Source organism: Megalopta genalis, chromosome 12 (genome assembly GCF_051020955.1).
Source record: "Megalopta genalis isolate 19385.01 chromosome 12, iyMegGena1_principal, whole genome shotgun sequence".
Lineage (NCBI taxonomy): Eukaryota > Metazoa > Arthropoda > Insecta > Hymenoptera > Halictidae > Megalopta > Megalopta genalis.
The window spans coordinates 3,864,434-3,883,882 of NC_135024.1; the positions used below are offsets into that span (position 1 = coordinate 3,864,434).

At 37.5% G+C, this 19,449-nt stretch overlaps 3 protein-coding genes and 1 long non-coding RNA gene across 5 annotated transcripts in view; 2 read left to right on the plus strand and 2 right to left on the minus strand.

Annotated features, from left to right (window-relative positions):
* Window positions 1-3,432, plus strand: part of spz3 (Spaetzle domain-containing protein 3) — a 30,481-nt gene extending 27,049 nt beyond the window's left edge. For both annotated transcript variants that reach the window (XM_076525754.1, XM_076525753.1), the window contains one exon: window positions 742-3,432. In XM_076525754.1, coding sequence (XP_076381869.1) covers window positions 742-934 — 193 coding nt within the window. In that variant the 3' untranslated portion in view covers window positions 935-3,432. The remainder of the gene's footprint in view (window positions 1-741) is intronic.
* Window positions 3,433-3,979: 547 nt separating this feature from the next.
* LOC117228783 (UPAR/Ly6 domain-containing protein crok) lies at window positions 3,980-11,998 on the minus strand. The gene is made up of 3 exons (XM_033484775.2): window positions 11,690-11,998; window positions 9,934-10,092; window positions 3,980-5,336 (listed from the first exon to the last, which is right to left on the minus strand). The coding sequence occupies exons 1-3, from the start codon at window positions 11,748-11,750 to the stop codon at window positions 5,095-5,097; spliced, it is 462 nt and encodes a 153-aa protein (XP_033340666.1). The 5' UTR covers window positions 11,751-11,998; the 3' UTR covers window positions 3,980-5,094.
* Window positions 11,999-12,290: 292 nt separating this feature from the next.
* Window positions 12,291-17,065, plus strand: LOC117228787 (uncharacterized). The gene is made up of 2 exons (XR_004492367.2): window positions 12,291-12,707; window positions 15,772-17,065. It is a non-coding gene; the product is annotated as an uncharacterized LOC117228787 (long non-coding RNA).
* LOC117228784 (uncharacterized) lies at window positions 15,727-19,215 on the minus strand. The gene is made up of 3 exons (XM_033484776.2): window positions 19,058-19,215; window positions 17,323-17,484; window positions 15,727-15,987 (listed from the first exon to the last, which is right to left on the minus strand). The coding sequence occupies exons 1-3, from the start codon at window positions 19,104-19,106 to the stop codon at window positions 15,785-15,787; spliced, it is 414 nt and encodes a 137-aa protein (XP_033340667.1). The 5' UTR covers window positions 19,107-19,215; the 3' UTR covers window positions 15,727-15,784.
* Window positions 19,216-19,449: the final 234 nt, after the last annotated feature.

The following is a 19,449-nucleotide window of genomic DNA, read 5'->3' on the forward strand; positions in this document are numbered from 1 at the left end:
ATGTATATACATCGATTTCTTAAAGTACTGTCGTTCGAAAAATCTAAAGAAATCGTCGTAGATAAATGTTGCTGCTCGTACATTTTTAGTATATTTTTTACTACACTTTTATCACATGCTTTTTTTGTTTTTAAGTTTCTTATGCGTATAATTTTCAGACTTACTTTAGACGTTTATTTGAAAATCCACGTTAATTTATTTGATAAATATTTCTTCTTAATATTAATATTACTATTTGTATTATATATATATATATATATATATATATATATATATATACGAATATATTACTATTTGTATTATTATTATATTATTAATTGTTGTCAGAAAGAAGAACGTTTTTATTTCTCTGTGAATGATAAACTTTCCACGAATTCTCTGCCTTATATTTTAACAAACATCTGAAATCTAAATGTTATTTTCTCATATTAAAGTTACTATTTGCACCACCGCAGAATAATGATTGACCGAAATGCATTTTCATCCCTTTACGAATAATAAATTTTATACAAACGTTCCGTCTAATATTTCGACAAATATTTGAAATTTAGATATCGCTTCTCGATAACACTGTTACTCTCCAGAATCGTTCTACGATACGAAACAATTATTCGCGGGTCGACGCTGGCCGTCTTTCTTAATCGCGAATATTCCGTCGCGCTTTGACCTTTCCGGATCCTCGGATAAAGAGAAGAAAGCATAAATAATGGGCTACTCAGAGGAGAAACGTTTCTGTTACAGGAAAACACAAACGAACCGTTGCACCGGCGATTGTGGCTGCGAGCAGAAGTACAAATGGCACCGATTACTCGCGTACGATCCTGATAACGACTGCAAAGGAATCTTCATGGACTGGTTCCTGTTCCCTTCTTGCTGCGTCTGCAGATGCGACCCGGTCGCTAACAAATTTTCCACCTCGAATGCTCGCAATTGAAATGATTCCTCCGGAGCGAGCGTATCCGCAGGTCGCCATGGTTGTATTTGAAATTCAGTCGCAGTCACGACAGGAACTGCAGTGCCACACACGAATTGCTACTTCCGTTGAGTCGTCGAGCTGTTTTGTATTTCCGCTCGTGCCGGTGTGTTCTTGCAGGAACCGGCTGAATTTATTCGAGATTCGGTTGCTGTCCCTCTCGCCGCGACACGTTATTCCGACGCTGGAATACACGACACGTCGTCCTTCTTCCAATTAAAATCACTCGTTTCTACGCTTAAGCTGATTAAGCAGTCCGCAACATTAAGTACGATCTTGGCTATTTGTAGGTTTATCCGCGGTAATTTCTCCCCGATTCGCGCTCGGATTGCGCACGAAAATGGACAATTTGGGAAGAGAAGATGCGATTAGTCGAGCCTTGCGGCTCGTTTTTATAGTCACCGATCGTCGACAATTATGCAAACGAGACGCGAAGCTCGAGTAATCGTATCTCCTCTCTCAAAAACTGTCGATTTTTGTGCGCAATCTGAGCGCGAATTAGGGGAGAAATTACTGTACTGCTTCAAGTTTGCGGGGGAACGATCCACCGATTCCACGCCGATCGGTTGCGTTCCTCTGCATATTAGAAAGTAAGGAAATCGTAAAAAAAATATACACGAGAGTCTTTTTACACGCACAATTGGATAAGTAGCAGGTAAGGCTGGAACGAATATTAGTAGCGTTAAATTAGCTTATGTAACGGAGTTGAACATCGTGAGCGCCAAATGTTACCTTGTAGTTGCAATTAGGAAATGCGTTCGTTTTATTGCTAATTGCTCATTCGACGGTAAGAATTTATTCCGCTTTCTACGCGTTTCGTAAATGTTCCGACGATACTCGGACGCGAGATTGCGCGACGAAATGGCAGAAATTTGACGGAAAGGCGACAGCCATTCGCTGGCAGAAGACAATATATAATTTACGTTTAATCAATCCTACAGGATGCTTACCTTTAGTTAAGTCTTTAGTTAATGTGATTTTAGCTATTATAATATAAATATAATATGTCGTGCACGATTTTCAGCAAATTGATGGAAGCATATTGTGTTTTATTTTTAAAAACAATGTCTAAATGATATTATTAACTGCGACACTTTGAAAAGGTTATTGCGAATTGCTCTCTGTAAAAATTGATCATTTTTAAATCATTGTTGGGGATCGTTTTCAAGGAAATACGCCTCGTTCTTTTGCAGAAGCCATGAGTTTTAACGCACGTTCACGAAAAGGGAATAAACGACGAATTACGTGCGCGAATGCAGGTTTTGCGCGCCGAGTTCATCCTTTTGCAGGTCAAATTCATCTTTACTCTAATCGAATACATCCTTTTGCAAATTAAATGCGATTCGTGGTTGTCTCTAGGGTTAAATAATATAAATACAACGTGAAATATCCTTTTTTGGAAGTATAGTTAATTAGTTTCGAGCAATGGAAGCCTGCCATATATATTTTATTGCAATTTTCTCTGATGAAATTGAGCATATTTGATTTTGTGAGCCTATTTATATTTGAAATATAAACGAATTTGATAAAATCATTTTTAGCGCTGTAGCAAACTTTTAATCGTGCCTCGGACGCGCCATGGAGTACGAATGGTTGATCATTCTATTAAACTAGTTTATGAAATCAAAGCGGGAGAGCTCGATTTGCAAAAGGGTGAATACAATTTGCAAAAAAATGAATTCGGAGTGCGAGAATAGTGAATTTGCTTTGAGATCGGGCGAATATAATTTGCAACGGGATGAACTCGCGGCGCGAACCTGTATTTCTGCTGAATTTCTGGATTTCGTCAATTTTTTTTCGGGGAGCGCGTACTCGACGCCCTCGGCCGAAACGAATGTACCACGTAAATCTTCGCGCAGCATTGGCGCCGAACGATCCCAATGCCAGAAAACAGGAAGAACTCGTTCCGCGGCATTTCCAGCGCGCGTACCCGTTTTCGCGCAAGTGACATAATTAATTTTGGGAGGAAAGAGGCTCCCTCGGCGATGGCGCAACCTTCGCGTTTCAACCTCCGTGTGGCCTGTTCATTGTCGTTTATCTTCCTTTTTTCTTTTTTTACTTTTCTTGTTCAGTTTACTCGTAGAGATAAGTATGCGATCGTGCGATCGCCCCGATGGAATGCACATCCGCGTGCCCATTAACGAGGCCGGGAAAATATATACATATATGAATACATACATATGCCTTCAGTTGCGTATACCGAAATGCTAACCAGTTAACCCTCCGTCGTGGTCAAGATCAATTCTTTAATTCTAAATGAAACGACGCGCGCACCATTGTGCGGTCGCTCGAGACGCAGTTGCATGTTACTTTTATATTAGCAGACGCGCACGAAGCGTATACGGAACTGTATTTATTTGTTAAGCTAAGTACAGCGAGATGGTGTTCAAAGATATATGATGTTTGAGTGAGATTCATGTAATCAATAAAGCATAAGTTTTTTGAAGTATAATATATAACGCGAGGACGAGCATGCTACTTCTCCATTCCATTATCCTCTCTTGTAATATTACTCTTAAAAATATCTATTATTGTTCGTTATTATTGAATAAACTAGGATAAACTGAGGATTTATCTCGTTATAGTTACAAGCATACTTTTTTTGTTATCTTTGTTACTTTTGCGTAACTACCTGTAACGTTACTTGTATTATTGCTTTATTCTTACAATGTATCATTAAAAAAGTATATTACAAAAGAAAATTTGTCAGATTTTTTTCGCACTGTCTAGCAAAATAGTAATCTTTTTTAAACGACGTTTGACAATTGCATGCGCATTTTTTTTTTATCTCTGTGAGATTTTAATCTCCACGAAATCGGATTACGAATTTAAAAAATATTTAACAGTCGGTTTGCGTTTTTATAAAATCTCCCTACACATTTTTCATTCTTTTTTACATACCGATTCGCGATCAATAATTAAGTCTGACGATACTTTAAGTTGTTGTTTTCATTAGAAATCTCGTTTAACACGAGAAGGGATAAGGAAAATACGAAGGCCGCGGCATATGAAGAGAAACGTTTTTAATTCAGTTATGCGAGTAAAAATACATTTTACAAAATACATATCGTTAAGATTGCGCGTTACGCTGGGAGAAGGAGAACATAGCGACGAAGCGAATTTTGTACGCAAACCTAATCTATGAACGTTTTAAATCGATAATACACGTGAACGTACGACAAAAATAAAACGCTACTCGACGGAACGCAGACTGTCGCTGGCCGTGAGGTAAGAAAAGAATTTCGTATTCTAAGCGTTGGACGGATTCCTGATAAGCTACATTTTCCGCTTGCTTTTGTGTCTTTTTCAAAAATAATTCGAAACGTACGCTCGCCGACAAAAGACCCGGACAAATTGCCCTATATTCTGAAAAGTAACTCGAAGTATTATTTTCCGCCGGATGGAAGACGCGCGATGGTCGAACGAGTCGAACTCTCTTTTTAAAATCGTTTCCGCGTGCTTTTATCGGCGGGCGTGTCAAACAGAAAATTCCGAAAGTCGAACAAAGAGAAAGCGAAGATTAAACCGAGTACTAAAATAGAAGACGAAAATAGCACTATCTAATTACAACGGCGTGCGATATTAGACGATGCGATGTTAGCGATCCGATCGAAACGTCCGCAAACGCGCGACGCGATCCTAAATTAACAGTTTCTCTTTACTGTACAACGACGTCACGTCGAATCTATATACACGTATATGGTACAAAAAAATAATCGCCTCGTTCCTTTACGTTTCGTTTCTTTTTTTTCTTTTTCTTTTTTTTTTGACGTAAATATAGATCGCTGCGCGAACGAGAAATTCAAATGAAGCGTTTAGCGTGTGTTAGCGCGGTGCTACGTCGACTAACGAGGTGTCTAACTATAAAAACGCCTAACGAGTTCGTCGCGACAGTGTACAAACCACTTTTAATAATACGACAGGTAACCTACGACGAAAACTGGCAAGAAGAAACGATGGAGAGAGAACGCGACACAGGCGGTCTCAGCTTCGCGCGCGACGCTGATCGAATTCAGACTTACCCTAAGTGGCATTTGTTTCCCCTAATTGGCGATGAACGATGTATTCTGTTCGGTTTCGTTTTGTTCTATTGTTATTTGTACCATAACAATCGCGCGACGTTAAACCACGTTGTATTTCGTTTGGAAGAAGTGGTAGCCGACGAAGGCCAGCGCGACGATATAGAGGGAATGGAGGATCGATGCGCTCGGCGCAGAGTTGCAGAGATCGGTGCTGCAGATGTGACATGATTCGATCACGTTCGTACCGGCAATCGCCATCGAGCTGCAAGGACCGTCGGTGATGCTCGCTTCGTCGACGTTCGGTGTCGAGCACTGACGTATCACGACTCGGTCGCCATTTTCTGCGGGAAAAACTAGATCGTCAATTTATGCACAATTTAATGGAAATACAGGATGTCTTAGAAATATCTCGCGATCTGGAAACGGCGGGTTCCTGAGGTCATTCGAAGTAACTTTTTCCTTTACGAAAATGTTCTCCGAGGCATCGTTCACGAGTTATTAACGAAAAACAGTTACCAATGAGAGGCGAGCTCGGCTGGCGGGAGGCGGCCCAGTCAACGAGCGCGCGATGTCGAGTTCCGCTCATTGGCTCGGCCGCCTCGCGCTAGCCGAGCTCGCTTCTAATTGGTCAATGTTTTTCGGGAATAACTAATAAACAAAGCCGCGGATTGCATTTTCGCTAAGGAAAAAATTACTTCAAATGATCTCAATAATCCCTCATTTCCAAATTGCGAGACATTTTTGAAACACCCTGTATATGTATTGAATTGATGAACGAATCCTTTATGTTTTCAACGAAATTTCGTCTTCGTAACAGTCTCATGTGTACGATGTTCCGTAAGTATGATCACTATACTGTGGATGTTCTCAGAAATTTATGTACATATTTTTAAGTACGAACGATAATGAATGTGTCCAGGAATTGTGATTAATATCGGATGCAATGTGCAAGGCTTTTTTAAGATGTGATTTTTTATTCATTCGAATTATACGTACTAATTGTAAAATGAAAATAAAAATGCTGTTAGCCCTTGTTAATTTATACGATGCCTTGCAATTTTTTTTTCTTGGAGCATCCTCATATCAAGAACATATACTTTTTAATGTGGTAACTATTGTATACACTTATTTATAGATTGTATAATCTTCCAGTTTTATCGCGCAACAACTGGCTTCGTCATCCGACGATTAATGGTAATAATAATATCAATTTGTAATTAGAATCGGTGATCGTTGATTCTGCGTATTCCGTGCAATTTCCTGCGAAGCGATCTCCAATGCCAGCCTGTCAGACAATATTTACAGTTTACGGTTTTCGCGTAGAATCGGCTGTCTTATTTGTACGAGGCCGGAGTATTGTTTGGACGATTTAACGCAATAGGTTATGTAACGCTTGTGATTCAAAGTCTACTGAGAATCTCCGGAAGTAATTATGGCTTTGTGTATACGAATAAAACTGTGTTCCATTGTGCCGCGATTAATAATATATATGTGCCGAGATGATCGTTTGCAAATTCCAGCGGAGTCACGGACAACTGTTCAAAAATATGTTGAAAATAAAAATATATGCTCCAAATAAAAAATATTATCTGCAACATATCGATTAAGATACGAGAATTCGTACGAATTCATTTCGTACAGATTGGCAATAGTGGAAACTAAACGCACACGAGCTCGATCTATCTTCATTAATAATATATAAAATAATATATAAAATATCTTCATTAATAATATATATGTGCCGAGGTGATCGTTTGCAGATTCCAGCGGAGTCACGGACAACTGTTCAAAGATATGTTGAAAATAAAAATATATGCTCCAAATAAAAAATATTATCTGCAACATATCGATTAAGATACGAGAATTCGTACGAATTCATTTCGTACAGATTAGCAATAGTGGAAACTAAACGCACACGAGCTCGATCTATCTTCATTAAAATGCTCGCCGGAATCTCTATTAGCGTATTAATATTCCATTAGTGATTTAATGTTCCATTCCATTAGTCACTTCAGTCATTTATTTCGTGCTCGTATGCTGCCGATCACAGCAGAAAAACATCCGACGGAAACGTTTACGTTTTGTCTGATTTTAGAAATAAATAACTGTACAAATAAACACAGATAACGTCAATTATTTTTTTTAAATTCTGTTCGACAAAAATCTGTTGAAATTAACGAATCTTTATTTTATATGAAAATTCCCAGTCTGATTCCAATGCAGTTTACGAAGAAATTCCGGAACTTTTTCGAACGCTTATGTAAATTATAGCATTCGAGAGGCGAAGATGAAGGATTGAGAAATCGGTTGCCATACTAATCACGCAACGATGAAGCATCTAATTGTAAACTTGCTTTGCGAGAGCAACTAACCGCCAACATTGACATAAATGTTTCCGTTCGCGATTATCTTCTACGTTTTCTGCTGAAAGCAATTAACCAAGTCCTAACGAAGAGACTTTTCTTACGTTGCTGTGCTAATATTGTCAGCGCTACGTTCATTCGGATAATTCCTGTGCCAGTTGTGCATATATGTGCATCATTAATACCAAAATTGCAGTCACGTTAACGCGATTAACCTCAATATTCATGATTCTGCACCGGCGAGTGATTTTTCTCTGGCGCGGGTGTGGTTTCGGCCTTGGTTACCCACAATTATCGCAATTATGGCATGGGCACGCGTTCTGAGTCACGAGCGCACCACGGCACGCTGTGGCGACCAACATGAAGACAATGATCGCCGGATAGTACACTACGATTCTACGCCATAATACGTGAAGCTGTTGCTCGTAATCCAGTGAAACATCGCAGTTATTACGACCGTAACAGCTACGATGCAAATGAAGTGGACGGCGAAAAAAACTCACTGTTGCTCTTTTTGCATATTATTTACAGCAGCAAATGCTCTACAATCGTACCAATGGCGCAGCAAACGATAGAACTCAAGTAACAATTAAAAGTGAACCGTATATATATATATATAAAAAAAGGAACAATCCTTTGTGATATATATATATATATATATATATATATATATATATATATATATATATATATAAAGGATTGTTCCTTTTTAGTAATTTGCACCATAATCGATTTTGAATGTAAACAAAATTGTTACTGTTCTTTCGACATATTCTTTACAGTAACAACCGCTACGATGGTATCGATGGCGCGGCAAACAATGGAACCCAAATAATAGCTAGAAGAGAACAGTATCGAAGAATCCACAGAATCTATTTTCTAACCGTAACATAGATGGTTGATTCGCTATACCCAAAAATAGCATCCAATTTAAAATTTGTAATAATTTATTAAATAGAAACGCGTTCGAGAAACATGCTTCAGAATTACAGTAAGATAATTATTAACGGCGCTTCTGTTTCCCAATTTGAGTGCAATAGTTAACATCTAGAAAAAGATTGTTTTCACAAATTTTTACGGAAACTACAATTTAACGATTCGTCGAAAGTTATCTTATTTTATTAAGTTTCTTCTTAATTATCGAATAAAATTTGTATACGGTAGCCTTAAGAATGTTATATTTTTCGATTATTAGTTGACATTTTTGTTCTCAAATTTTGAAATCAGATATCTTGAAAATATCGATTTTTATGAGGAAACATTTTTTGATCTATCAAGTGATTCATATTTTTCAAGAGGACAGGAACATTTTACAGTTTAGTAAATATTTTGCCGCGGGATGTTTTAGAAAATGCCATAAATCCACGTCTGGTCGCGACACTCCATTCATCAAAAGCATTTCTTGCGCAACAATGCTTAAAATACATTAACAGACTGCGGTAGTTTCTGCGAGCTTGCACTTTTATTAGAGTCGCGCGAGAAGAAACGATATTCGGTTCACTTCCTGTCCGATCATTTGAAAAATGAGACGAAGCTGCCGATTCGATTTTATCATTAGAGTAACTATTTCTTGGTAAATTACGTTACGAAACACGAAAAACTTGGTGCATGACAAATCGCTTCGAGCAAACCATTGTGATTCGTCATAACAACTCGTCACACGATAAATCGTGACACGTATGTCCCATTAAGACGTTCAAATCCGGAGGACGTCGAGACACAAAATGGACCTAAAACGAACATCCGCGAGGCGTCTTGCATTATCTAAATAGAGGCACGTTCGCACTTTCGCGAGGAGCGCGATAAATGCCAATTAACCAATGAAAGTTAATATTTCAAGAGGACATTTCAGTCACATTTCCGACGTTTGTATTACGAAAAGAATGACATCACTTCTGGTATTTTAAAAACCGTCTTTAACAACTGCATGATGAGAATGATTAAAATTTTTTAACATAATTTTAAAGACATGTATAATCATTATTATCTTAGAGAAATTAGAAAATTCGTTAGGATATTTTTCTTTCTTCAAACCGTACAGCTATAGTCCCTTTCGTTATCAAATGTTTAGTTTATCACTTTCGATTATTCGGTTTTGCATTTTTTCGTAGCAAGAAAAGTTCTTTAAACATTTCAAAAATTTATAAATAGGTATAGAACGATGTTGAACATTCTATAATCAAGACACGTCGCTGGCAATATCACATATGATTGATAATTAACGAAACAATGAGAATTCAATTAACTCTTCGCGCCACGATTTCTTTCACAACTGCGTTAATTAGCACTTCTTCGCCCTTAATAATATCCCTGTTAGAACGAAGCCATTTCTCGCATGTCCTCATTTACGTTCGTTCTCAGATTTCGATAACAAAAGAATCAAATATTCGTTGTCTCTAACAAGATTATCGTAAAACCTTCGTTACGAGTCCGACTGGCTGTTCTAATGAAAGGGATCGAAGGAAATTGCACGTCGTCGTCCACTGTCCGTTTTCCGAAACGAATGGAAACCATGGGAGTCCTCTTCACGCAACTATGTTCGAGAAGCTCTGTAAAAGTTGAAAACTGGTTTTACCTCTTTTCACGATTTTCCGGCAGATCGGTTTCGATGCATCGTAAATGCCGCTCTCGCAGACTTTCGTATGGAAAGTCGTCTGATGTTCGGTGATGTTCATCGGGTCACCGCATAGCGGACTCGCGTTCGAAGCGCAGACCCAGCATTTTAAAGCGGAACCTGTAAAATGCGTTGCAAATGATAAACAAAAAAATCGCGAATCATGCAATGACGCGTAAAGATCGTCGCATCGCGAAACGATTTCATCGTTCCTCAAGCGTGTTTCTACGTTCGATTGCTGACAATAATTTGCGGATGTTCGCGCAGTTTCGCGATCCTAGGATTGTTGCTTTTTGTCCGTCTCGCAGGAATCCGAAGCATCGTCGGAACAACATTGCTGTGTGTGTTAAAAATAAATAATGTTAGTCATTGCTTCGATTCCTTTCGCGATGGTTCGCGCTCGTAAGCACTGCTTCGGTAATATTCCAGAACGTAAAAAACCGTGTACGACTGCAATTCATTCTTTAAGGATTAGTCATTTTCCGTGCTGACAAACATCGAGGAAACTCGTGGATACGGGCGCGATTACGTAACTGATTAGATTATCTCGATGCCTGAATAGAACGTGTTACGAATTACTGACCTACAGTACGAAAAATAAGCAACGAAAATACAAACGTTCTCGATTACAAGAACCGGAACTAATATTATGATACGCGTCCGGTTCGTTCGATTAATTCTAAAAGAAAAAAGTGTCGCACAAATTATTGCGGCAAATGCTAATTTAATATCGCACTGTTAACATCGATGTAATCCTTGCACCACTCGGAACAGCAAATTGAACAATAACAATGGTTAGCTTAATACGTTTGATAATTAAGGCGGTAACAATGAACCCAGGCATAACGAGATGACAAAAGGGAATAAGGGAGTAACGACTGGAGCAAGTAAGACAATAGAAATGGTTGTACTCGAGACGGAGATTCGAATAAAACAATAATTTGCTTAATGGTGCTCATCTTTTCGCAGACAGCCTATAATTTTCATTGTTGTTCGAGGCTGCGTGCTCGTTCGTTTTTGACAATTCTGTTTACTAACTTGTACAAATTTTAAACTGTATTATTCAATGTTGATCATTTTTTAAGGTATAATAATTCTGGTATAATAATTACTGGTATAATAATTCTGTTGCATCGCAAAGTTACACATCGGATTGCAAGGTTTAATCTACCCACTGTCAAGTTAGTTCATAGTCGTAGAAAATACTTTTAGACGGAATCAGATATGCGAAATGAAATTGATGGTTAAATTGATACGTTACAGTGGTGATTTAACAATGGTAGTAATTATTTAATCTCACCGATTGTGTCTCAAAAATTATTAATAGCTTGACTTATTAATCAATTGTTACATAGTAATATAAACCTAAATTGTAAACTAATAAATCACATCGAATAATTTCATCATGCCATTTAGTATTATTATTAGTTTGTCATACGAATTCGGGATAGCTTTTTAAATAAGCAAATCACACGGTTCGACGAATGCGAACTGAAAAAACGATGGAGCCTTAAGAAACAGACGACCATATTTTTCGAACAACCTAACATTTAAAAGCAGATTTTAAAACTCCTTTCGAACATAACAACAGTTCCGTCTTTCATTCGCTAGCACGTCCGCGGTGCAAATATTTTCCAAAAATGGATCGCGCAAAGACGTCTAGAAAAAAAGAAACGCTCGAATTTCCTGGGCTTAGTACGCGACACGTCGAACTCACCTGACTGTGCGAAAACGACCAGGCCGAAGATCACCAGCATCCACTCGGTTCTGGGGGACATTTTGGCCGCACTCTCGGAGATTTCAATGCTTCTCGCTTCTGGATGGTATCGATCGTGGTTCGCACGGATCGCGGTGGTGCGTACGACTCTGGCGAGACGAACAGATTATCCAGGGGGGAGGGTTTCAGGGATATAGCCGTCGAGGAACTGCTGGTGTCGCGGAACGTGTTCTCTACGATACTGATGAGGCAACACCCCCTTTTCGCCGGGAGCGTACGCTAGCTCTCCCTTCCCTGAAGTCCATCATCCTCTCCTCTTCGCCGGCACGCGGCGGCTACCATGGACCGTCGTAATAACATATCGTGCCTAATAACCCCGTAACCCCTCCGCGGGCGATGCAAGTGCCAGGAAGTAGGAGTCAAGAGCAAACAACCGAAGGAGGCTGGCTTTCGAGAGAACACAAGAGACGGCACGATAATTGCGGCCCGGAGGAGAGGGAGCGAGAAAGGCCGACGGTGGTCTCGCGGCCCTCATTGGACTCATTAGAACAATTACGGACCTGTTGAGCGCTCTGGGATCTTTCGAGGTGTATGCTGGAAACTGGAGCATGCGTTCGTTCAGTGGCCGATGAATTTTCAGATTGCCGTCCGCCGGGATTCGCCGGACTTCGTCCTACGGATTTCAACGACGCCGGTTCCGCTCGATCGCGTAACTCGCTTCTGCGACGAGGATTATTAGCTGTGCCGCTAGGCGTGCCAATGAGTTCATCGCTAATTGCGTTATCGATCGGCGGCGTGTAATTGTTTGGTTATTTATTCAGGTATTGGCCAGAGTGACAGCAGGTACGAGTAATCGCGGGTTTTCTGTTTCCGATGGACGCCGGGATTGTTCCAATCAAATTTGGACGCTTCACCCGCGGATAATCGATCATTCTCACGACTGTACAATCGATGATGCTTGTCGCTGAACTGGACGCGATGTGTTCGGAACGAAAGTGGGCGGCTGCAATTTGGGACGGTAGGAAGATTCGAAGAATTTTTTGAACCACTGAAATCATTTTTATTTTATTTTTATCGAGAATAGTAGTTACTGTGGCGGAAACTTTATGTAAATCATAATCGAGCTGCGGATCTTTATGCAAAATTGTTTATTTGGAAATCTTTAACTTTCAATCTTTCTACTGTTTCATATCTCGTCCTAAATCATCCTAATGATTTACTTGCATTAGAAGTACCTATAATATATCTGATTTTCATTGAGAATATTGGGTTATTTTGGGAAACGTTGTATACAGGGTGTCCCATAATTATGTGAACACCCGCAAAGAGGTGATTCCTGAGGTCATTTGAAGTAACTTTTTCCTTAGCGAAAATGCAATCCGCGGCTTTGTTTACGAATTATTAACGAAAAACACTGACCAATGAGAGGCGAGCTCGGCTGGCGCAATCCGGTCGAACCAATGGGCGGTCGAAGCCCAGTTCTACTGATTGCAATAATATATCTCTATATTAATATTTATTGAACTTCCACTCTTTCCCCTGTTACATATTTCAACCACATATTTTGCCATAATTGCTGACGTTCACAGTGCGATAATGATTCATTTGCATTACCTGCAAGTGTGAGTAACGTAGAGAATTTTTATTTCCGTCGGAAGTTGTGGTTAGTCTAGTAAGAATTTTATAGTTGATTCATTGTGTGTACTACTTGCATTATATGCACGTAAGTAGACTGCGGATCTTTATGCAAAAGATACAATTTTATATATATTTATTGTATTATTTATATATTTATTGTATTTATATGTTTATTATATTTATATATATTTATATATAAATATAAGCTAGACTCTTCAGCAGTAGATCTTCATTTTCGAATTGTCTTAGTTTTCTACCGCTTGGTATTACGCCTACCTATTTTTGCCATAAACGCGTAAAACAACGTAAGCATAAGTAGTCATATTTATCGTGAAACTTGATTCCGACTTCGATCATTGATTCGCACATAATTTTATCAGATTGTACAGAAAACGCGATTAATAATGCAACTGACAGAAAATATGAACATGCCCAAGCAGGTTTGAACGTTAGCCAACCGTTGAATCATAAAGGAGTGTCTTACGGTGAATCACCATGCCGCAACTTGAAACGGTTGCTGTGGTGTACGCATCAAAAATAAAAATTGTTCGGATAGAACGGCTTGATTTCACTTAATTTTGTTTGATTTGTCAGAAGAATTTCCAAATTGTGCAATTTATAACGTAACATATTTCTCGAAGGGGAAATCATTATTTTGGAAAATTCATTCTAAGATAATCATTCAGAAATTCTAAAAGAATTTATAAGCATCCAAGAATCGTTGTCCTATCAGTATTAATTTCAAGCGATTTTATTGGCTAATTACAAAATTTATAAAGCAATATTTAATAAAACGCAATGGATAAAAATCGTGCGTACGTGTAATTTCAAAGTTACACAGAGCTACGAAAGATTAAAAAATACATCGACAAGAATTGACGAATAAAATTATAAACGATCCTAAGCGTGCTCTCGGTTATAGTTTCGTCAAAAAAAGTCCGCCGTTCGCGTGTTAAATAAGGAAACTTCACTCATCGGCTATGTAATTGTGTTTCATCGATTTCTAAGTTACGAGTTCGTTGCAGATATCTATGCGCGGGATTGTAAAGTGGGGCTTGCCGTCTCGTTAAAGACGGCTTGTTAGAGGTCAGGAGACCAATTAACCCTGCAAGGCATTACCGAATTGACTCGAGCATTTAACCCTTTCTCCTCCGCCACGTGCGTGTAAACGTAAATACGAGTGCACCCAGACACGCACACTTTTTCTGTGTGCGGGATTAAAACTTACCACCATTCATGCAAAGCTTGCGACAAACGGGATACGACTCCCAGTTCATTCATAAAGTCGTTTAATTTCTGCCGCTAGAAGTCAATAGCCGTTTCCGGTCATTCGATGCCGGTCTCCTCAGTTATTCGTTGAAACTGACCAACGCGACGGATATTTCAGAAAATCATTACCGAAAACGTGCGCGCTTCGCGAGGATCTTTGCGAAACGATAACGATAAGTTATCTTGCACGTTTTCGACGATATTGTACGTTCGATAAATTCGACAATTTTATTTTATTTTACAACGACGATAATGTCGTTTGTAAACATGCTTGCGAGCTTACACGTCGTCATAATGAATACATTGATACGAATGTGTGTTACATAGATATCATTTAATCGAAGATCTATAATAATTTGGAGGAAAATGAGCCTTTCGTTAAATTCTATAAATACACTTTACCCGTATTGCCAGTTAGAAAATCTAAACACTATAATCGAAATACTAGAATTGATAATGTTTCTTACATTTATTCGCCTGGAAATGATCAATTAGAAGCATAAGAAAAAAAGAATTGTGCTCGCAATGCTGTTTGTTAAAATTTTTTTCTCTTTAATATATTTATGTTAAGTATTAACAGATTTTAATAAACACAGTCCTAAATATAATTTTACAGAAGCTGTAATTTTAACGTAACTTTGCTTTGAATCGCCACAAATATTAAAAAGTCAGACATATGCAGATTTTTGTTATGATATCTTAATTTACTCTCTCAGTGTTGACTTAAATTAAATCATCTTATCGAAAAGCTAATTTTACAAAAAATATGTTCTTATTTTTGTTATTCTTTATTTTATATTTTATTTTATTTTTTATATATGTTATTTTTACAAAAATAACCTCGGAAAAGATAACATTCTACGATAATTCGCAGGTTCTTTGTTAAATTAGGAGCTGCTTTTTATTGCAAAGAGTAGGGGAGCACTTTTTTAACGAATAGACTGCGGATCCCTATGCAATTTTCTATTTTTACAATTCATTTTATAAAAATTCTAAACCAAATATTCAAAGAACTGAACCAATTTATTTCTTGATCATGTAAATGCTATTTTACAGGTCATAAATTTGCAGACAGCATAAACGCATAAAAATCTGCGGTCTAGTATCGGGTAATAACTAGATTCTCGATATTATGTTTTGCGAATTTATTTACGTTACAAATCTTATGCCAACAGAAAACGCTTTCGATTACGAAAATTTGACGGCGATGCAGATGAGAGGCAATAACAGTCCCAAACGGTGTAAGGCGAATAAATAGATCGATCCTTGGCCATTGCAAGCGTACTCGTTGCAAAAGGAACACGTGATGCTGGAGTTTGGTAAATGGCGGCAGTATCCATCGATTTCGCGTGACGGCACGCAACCTCGTACCGTCACCAGCACGTCCCTATCTGCATCATTAAGGAAATAGTTGCTTCATAGCCTCGCCACTTTCAAGGCAACACTTTAATTGCGAAGACTCAAAGCTATACATTTGATTGAAATTAATACATTGGTCGCCGAGAGCGTGCGATTAACTGTGCAATTCGACATTCCACGTGACGTTCTCGTCATCTCATTACGCGTTAATATTCAATAATTATATCGTGGCTGTTCATATTTATATGCTGTTTATGTTTATGTTTATGTTTATGTTTATGTTTATGTTTATGTTTATGTTTATGTTTATGTTTATGTTTATGTTTATGTTTATGTTTATGTTTATGTTTATGTTTATGTTTATGTTTATGTTTATGTTTATGTTTATGTTTATGTTTATGTTTATGTTTATGTTTATGTTTATGTTTATGTTTATGTTTATGTTTATGTTTATGTTTATGTTTATGTTTATGTTTATGTTTATGTTTATGTTTATGTTTATGTTTATGTTTATGTTTATGTTTATGTTTATGTTTATGTTTATGTTTACATTACATTTATATAATTATATCGTGCACAGATGCATACATAGCTTCGAAGTATATTAAAGCTTGAAATTGTTTCTTAGAAATCCTGTCATGAACACTTCGCAGTAATTTTTAATTGTATTTTATGTTCAGTCGACAAGCATTCCATTTTGTCGTAATATTCATATTGGTGCGAAGTGTGATGTATCTGTGAGTCATCGATGTATTGTTGTGTTGCTCACTGAAATCTAACGTGTCATGTTTTTTAAGTAGTTTAAGTAGTTTGTTAACTAGTCATGTAAACTAGTCATCAGTTCTTCACGTAGTTTATTAAATTTTTGTTGTTGTAAAAGGAAGTCTTGTCGGTTTTCCTTGTCACAAATCCAACGAAAATGTTGTTACAATATTGTTCTTTGCATATTCATTAGGTGATCAACGCTAAACCTAACACGTGGCGATTAAAATGACCGATTTCGCTTTTTTCTTTATTAAAATCGTTGAAATTGTAAAAATATTTTCTTAATAAATTTCTTAATTCATGTATACATTATGTATAATAAAAGTGAGGAAACGTCAAAATAAATTCGGTCTTGTGATTTCTATAAAGCGACACAAGTTTTTTAATTTTGGAGTTTAGTTTGCGATTAGTATCAATTGAAACCTGAAACCTAGACTTTTAATCTCTCTGACTTAAATATTTTAAAGTCAGTTCTCTTTTGAATACAGAAAAACCTATGAGCACAATCTGTTTTAGCAAATGTTTTTCGCTTGTACTATCGAATAAAATTAAATGCAAATAGAAGTTGCCTGTAATCGCAGATAAGTATACTTTATACGCACCGATAATGATGCTTTTGAGACAATGATGAGGTTCATTTAGTGGACAAAGGACTAAATCATAGTAAGGTGCCGGAATATAAGGATCGTTGCACGCTGTCGTGTGGCCATCCGTCAGATTGGTGTTGCACTGATAACACCATAAGCTCTGGCTTTTTGCGCACCCTGTAAGACGATGCTGAATAAACACGATGATCTTGTGTCGTTAATTATAGCTGGATTACAGATTTCGTCCTCGCGCTAGATAAAACAAAATGTCGACCTGAACAATGCTCTAATAAAGTTTTTATTTTATTTGCAATCAGACTAAAGTTTCAATAGAAAGCGTTTCTCGATAGGGATCTAAAAGAATCTTTGAAAAACCAAGCAAATTGACCTTCAATTGAAACATTTAATAATGCGGCTGTCTTTCAGTCATTTGCAGGAGCTCGTTGAGACAGTAAATTAAGCAAACAAATGTTAAGGGTGCTGTAAAACGTGTATTTAAAGAGATCAATGTTATGAATCGTGGCAACTAAGTGAATCAACGCCAGCGAAAGAATGGATTAGAAATAAACACGAAGATTAGCAAAAACTTTAAGATTCGTTTAAATAACTCGTAAATAGATTTTATGCATTTAAGAGAAAAATAGGAAGTTGCATAAAAAAGTGCACAGTTCAACTCATTACGATAACTAAAGAACGAAATCGATAATCATGTAGTTTGTAATTAATACAGACAATTTTTAATTTGCATAAAAATTTGTTGTTTATTCATAAATGATATTAACATGTCTACCAAAACAAAACCTTCATTTTTCCAAATAAAATATACTATTTTTCAAATATCATCGCAAGATAGCAATTCTATAATTGTGATTATTAGATTGCAGATCTTTGTACAAAATAAACATTTTCATAATCAATTGTAAGACATAGAAGTCAATAAAAACATGTTCCTACTTTTAATAATTTCAATAATTTAAGTAGAATCTATGTGTTGGAATAGGCAGTGTTACAAAAATTTGCAAATTTCATTCATAAATTCTCCCTAATTTTCCTTCAACTTGTAAACAAAACAAACAATTTGGGAAGAGGAGATTCGATCCTTGCGCCTCGTTTTTATAATTGTTAACAATCGGCAACTATAAAAAATGAGCCGCGAGGCTCGATTAATTTACGAATAATTTACAAGCTGAAGGAAAATTCGGGAGAATTTACTGTATTTTCCCGCGTTATTAATCCGTTTCTCTTGTTTTTAAAGAAACAGCATCGCGCGAACGATATTTAGAAGCCAGTTTGTCTGAAACAGTTCATTCAACGAGCTGTTTCCTCCTTTTCTTCAGGCGCGATATAGTTATCGCGCTGACCGAAACGGAGGTACTTTTCTCATTAACAAGAGTCTTTCACTACCGACAATCCCACGTTGCGACACGGTTCAACGCACGAAAACCAAGCTGTTAGCACAATAAATAACGAAATCGGGCACTCGACGATTAAAAATGCTCCAACGAAAATGCTGTTCTATTTGTTCTATCGTCGACGCAATCTATTTCACGCCGACACCTCCTCTCCGATACGAGAACTTTTCCCTTCGACAGTTTATTAGAGGACGTGCAAAAGCTAATGTTAACCACTTCAAAGATGTTGTCACTGAAATTAAATTATGGAACACGTAGCGCGAATTAAATCCAATTACGTTATAAGATACACCGCGTCGAGATAATGACAGGAATGATAAACAGCAAACTTTACTTACCGAATGTCGTTAAAATAATCACTGTCGTTAAAAGGAACTGGCTAGCCATGGTGGTTTCGCTTCAAGATCTACGCCCGAAGTCTCCTCGTTACCTCTTATCTTATCTGCGGCAATAAAAGCGAGAAGTCTGGTGGCGGTGCTAAACACGTACAGAATATGCGCACGATTTTTCCTCCGTGCGGCGCGCTATGAATGTTTAACCGTGTTAACGCGCGTCAACGATTCGTCAAGTTGATCAAATTAAATTGGTAGATGCATAAAACAGTATTAGTATATTCCAAGTTTTCCGATACGAAGAAAAAGCAAAACTTACCAACAAACAGCGAATATTTATGCAAATACTCGCTTTCGTACGTAATCTTGTAGAAATTAGAATTGAAGAAAAGTTACCT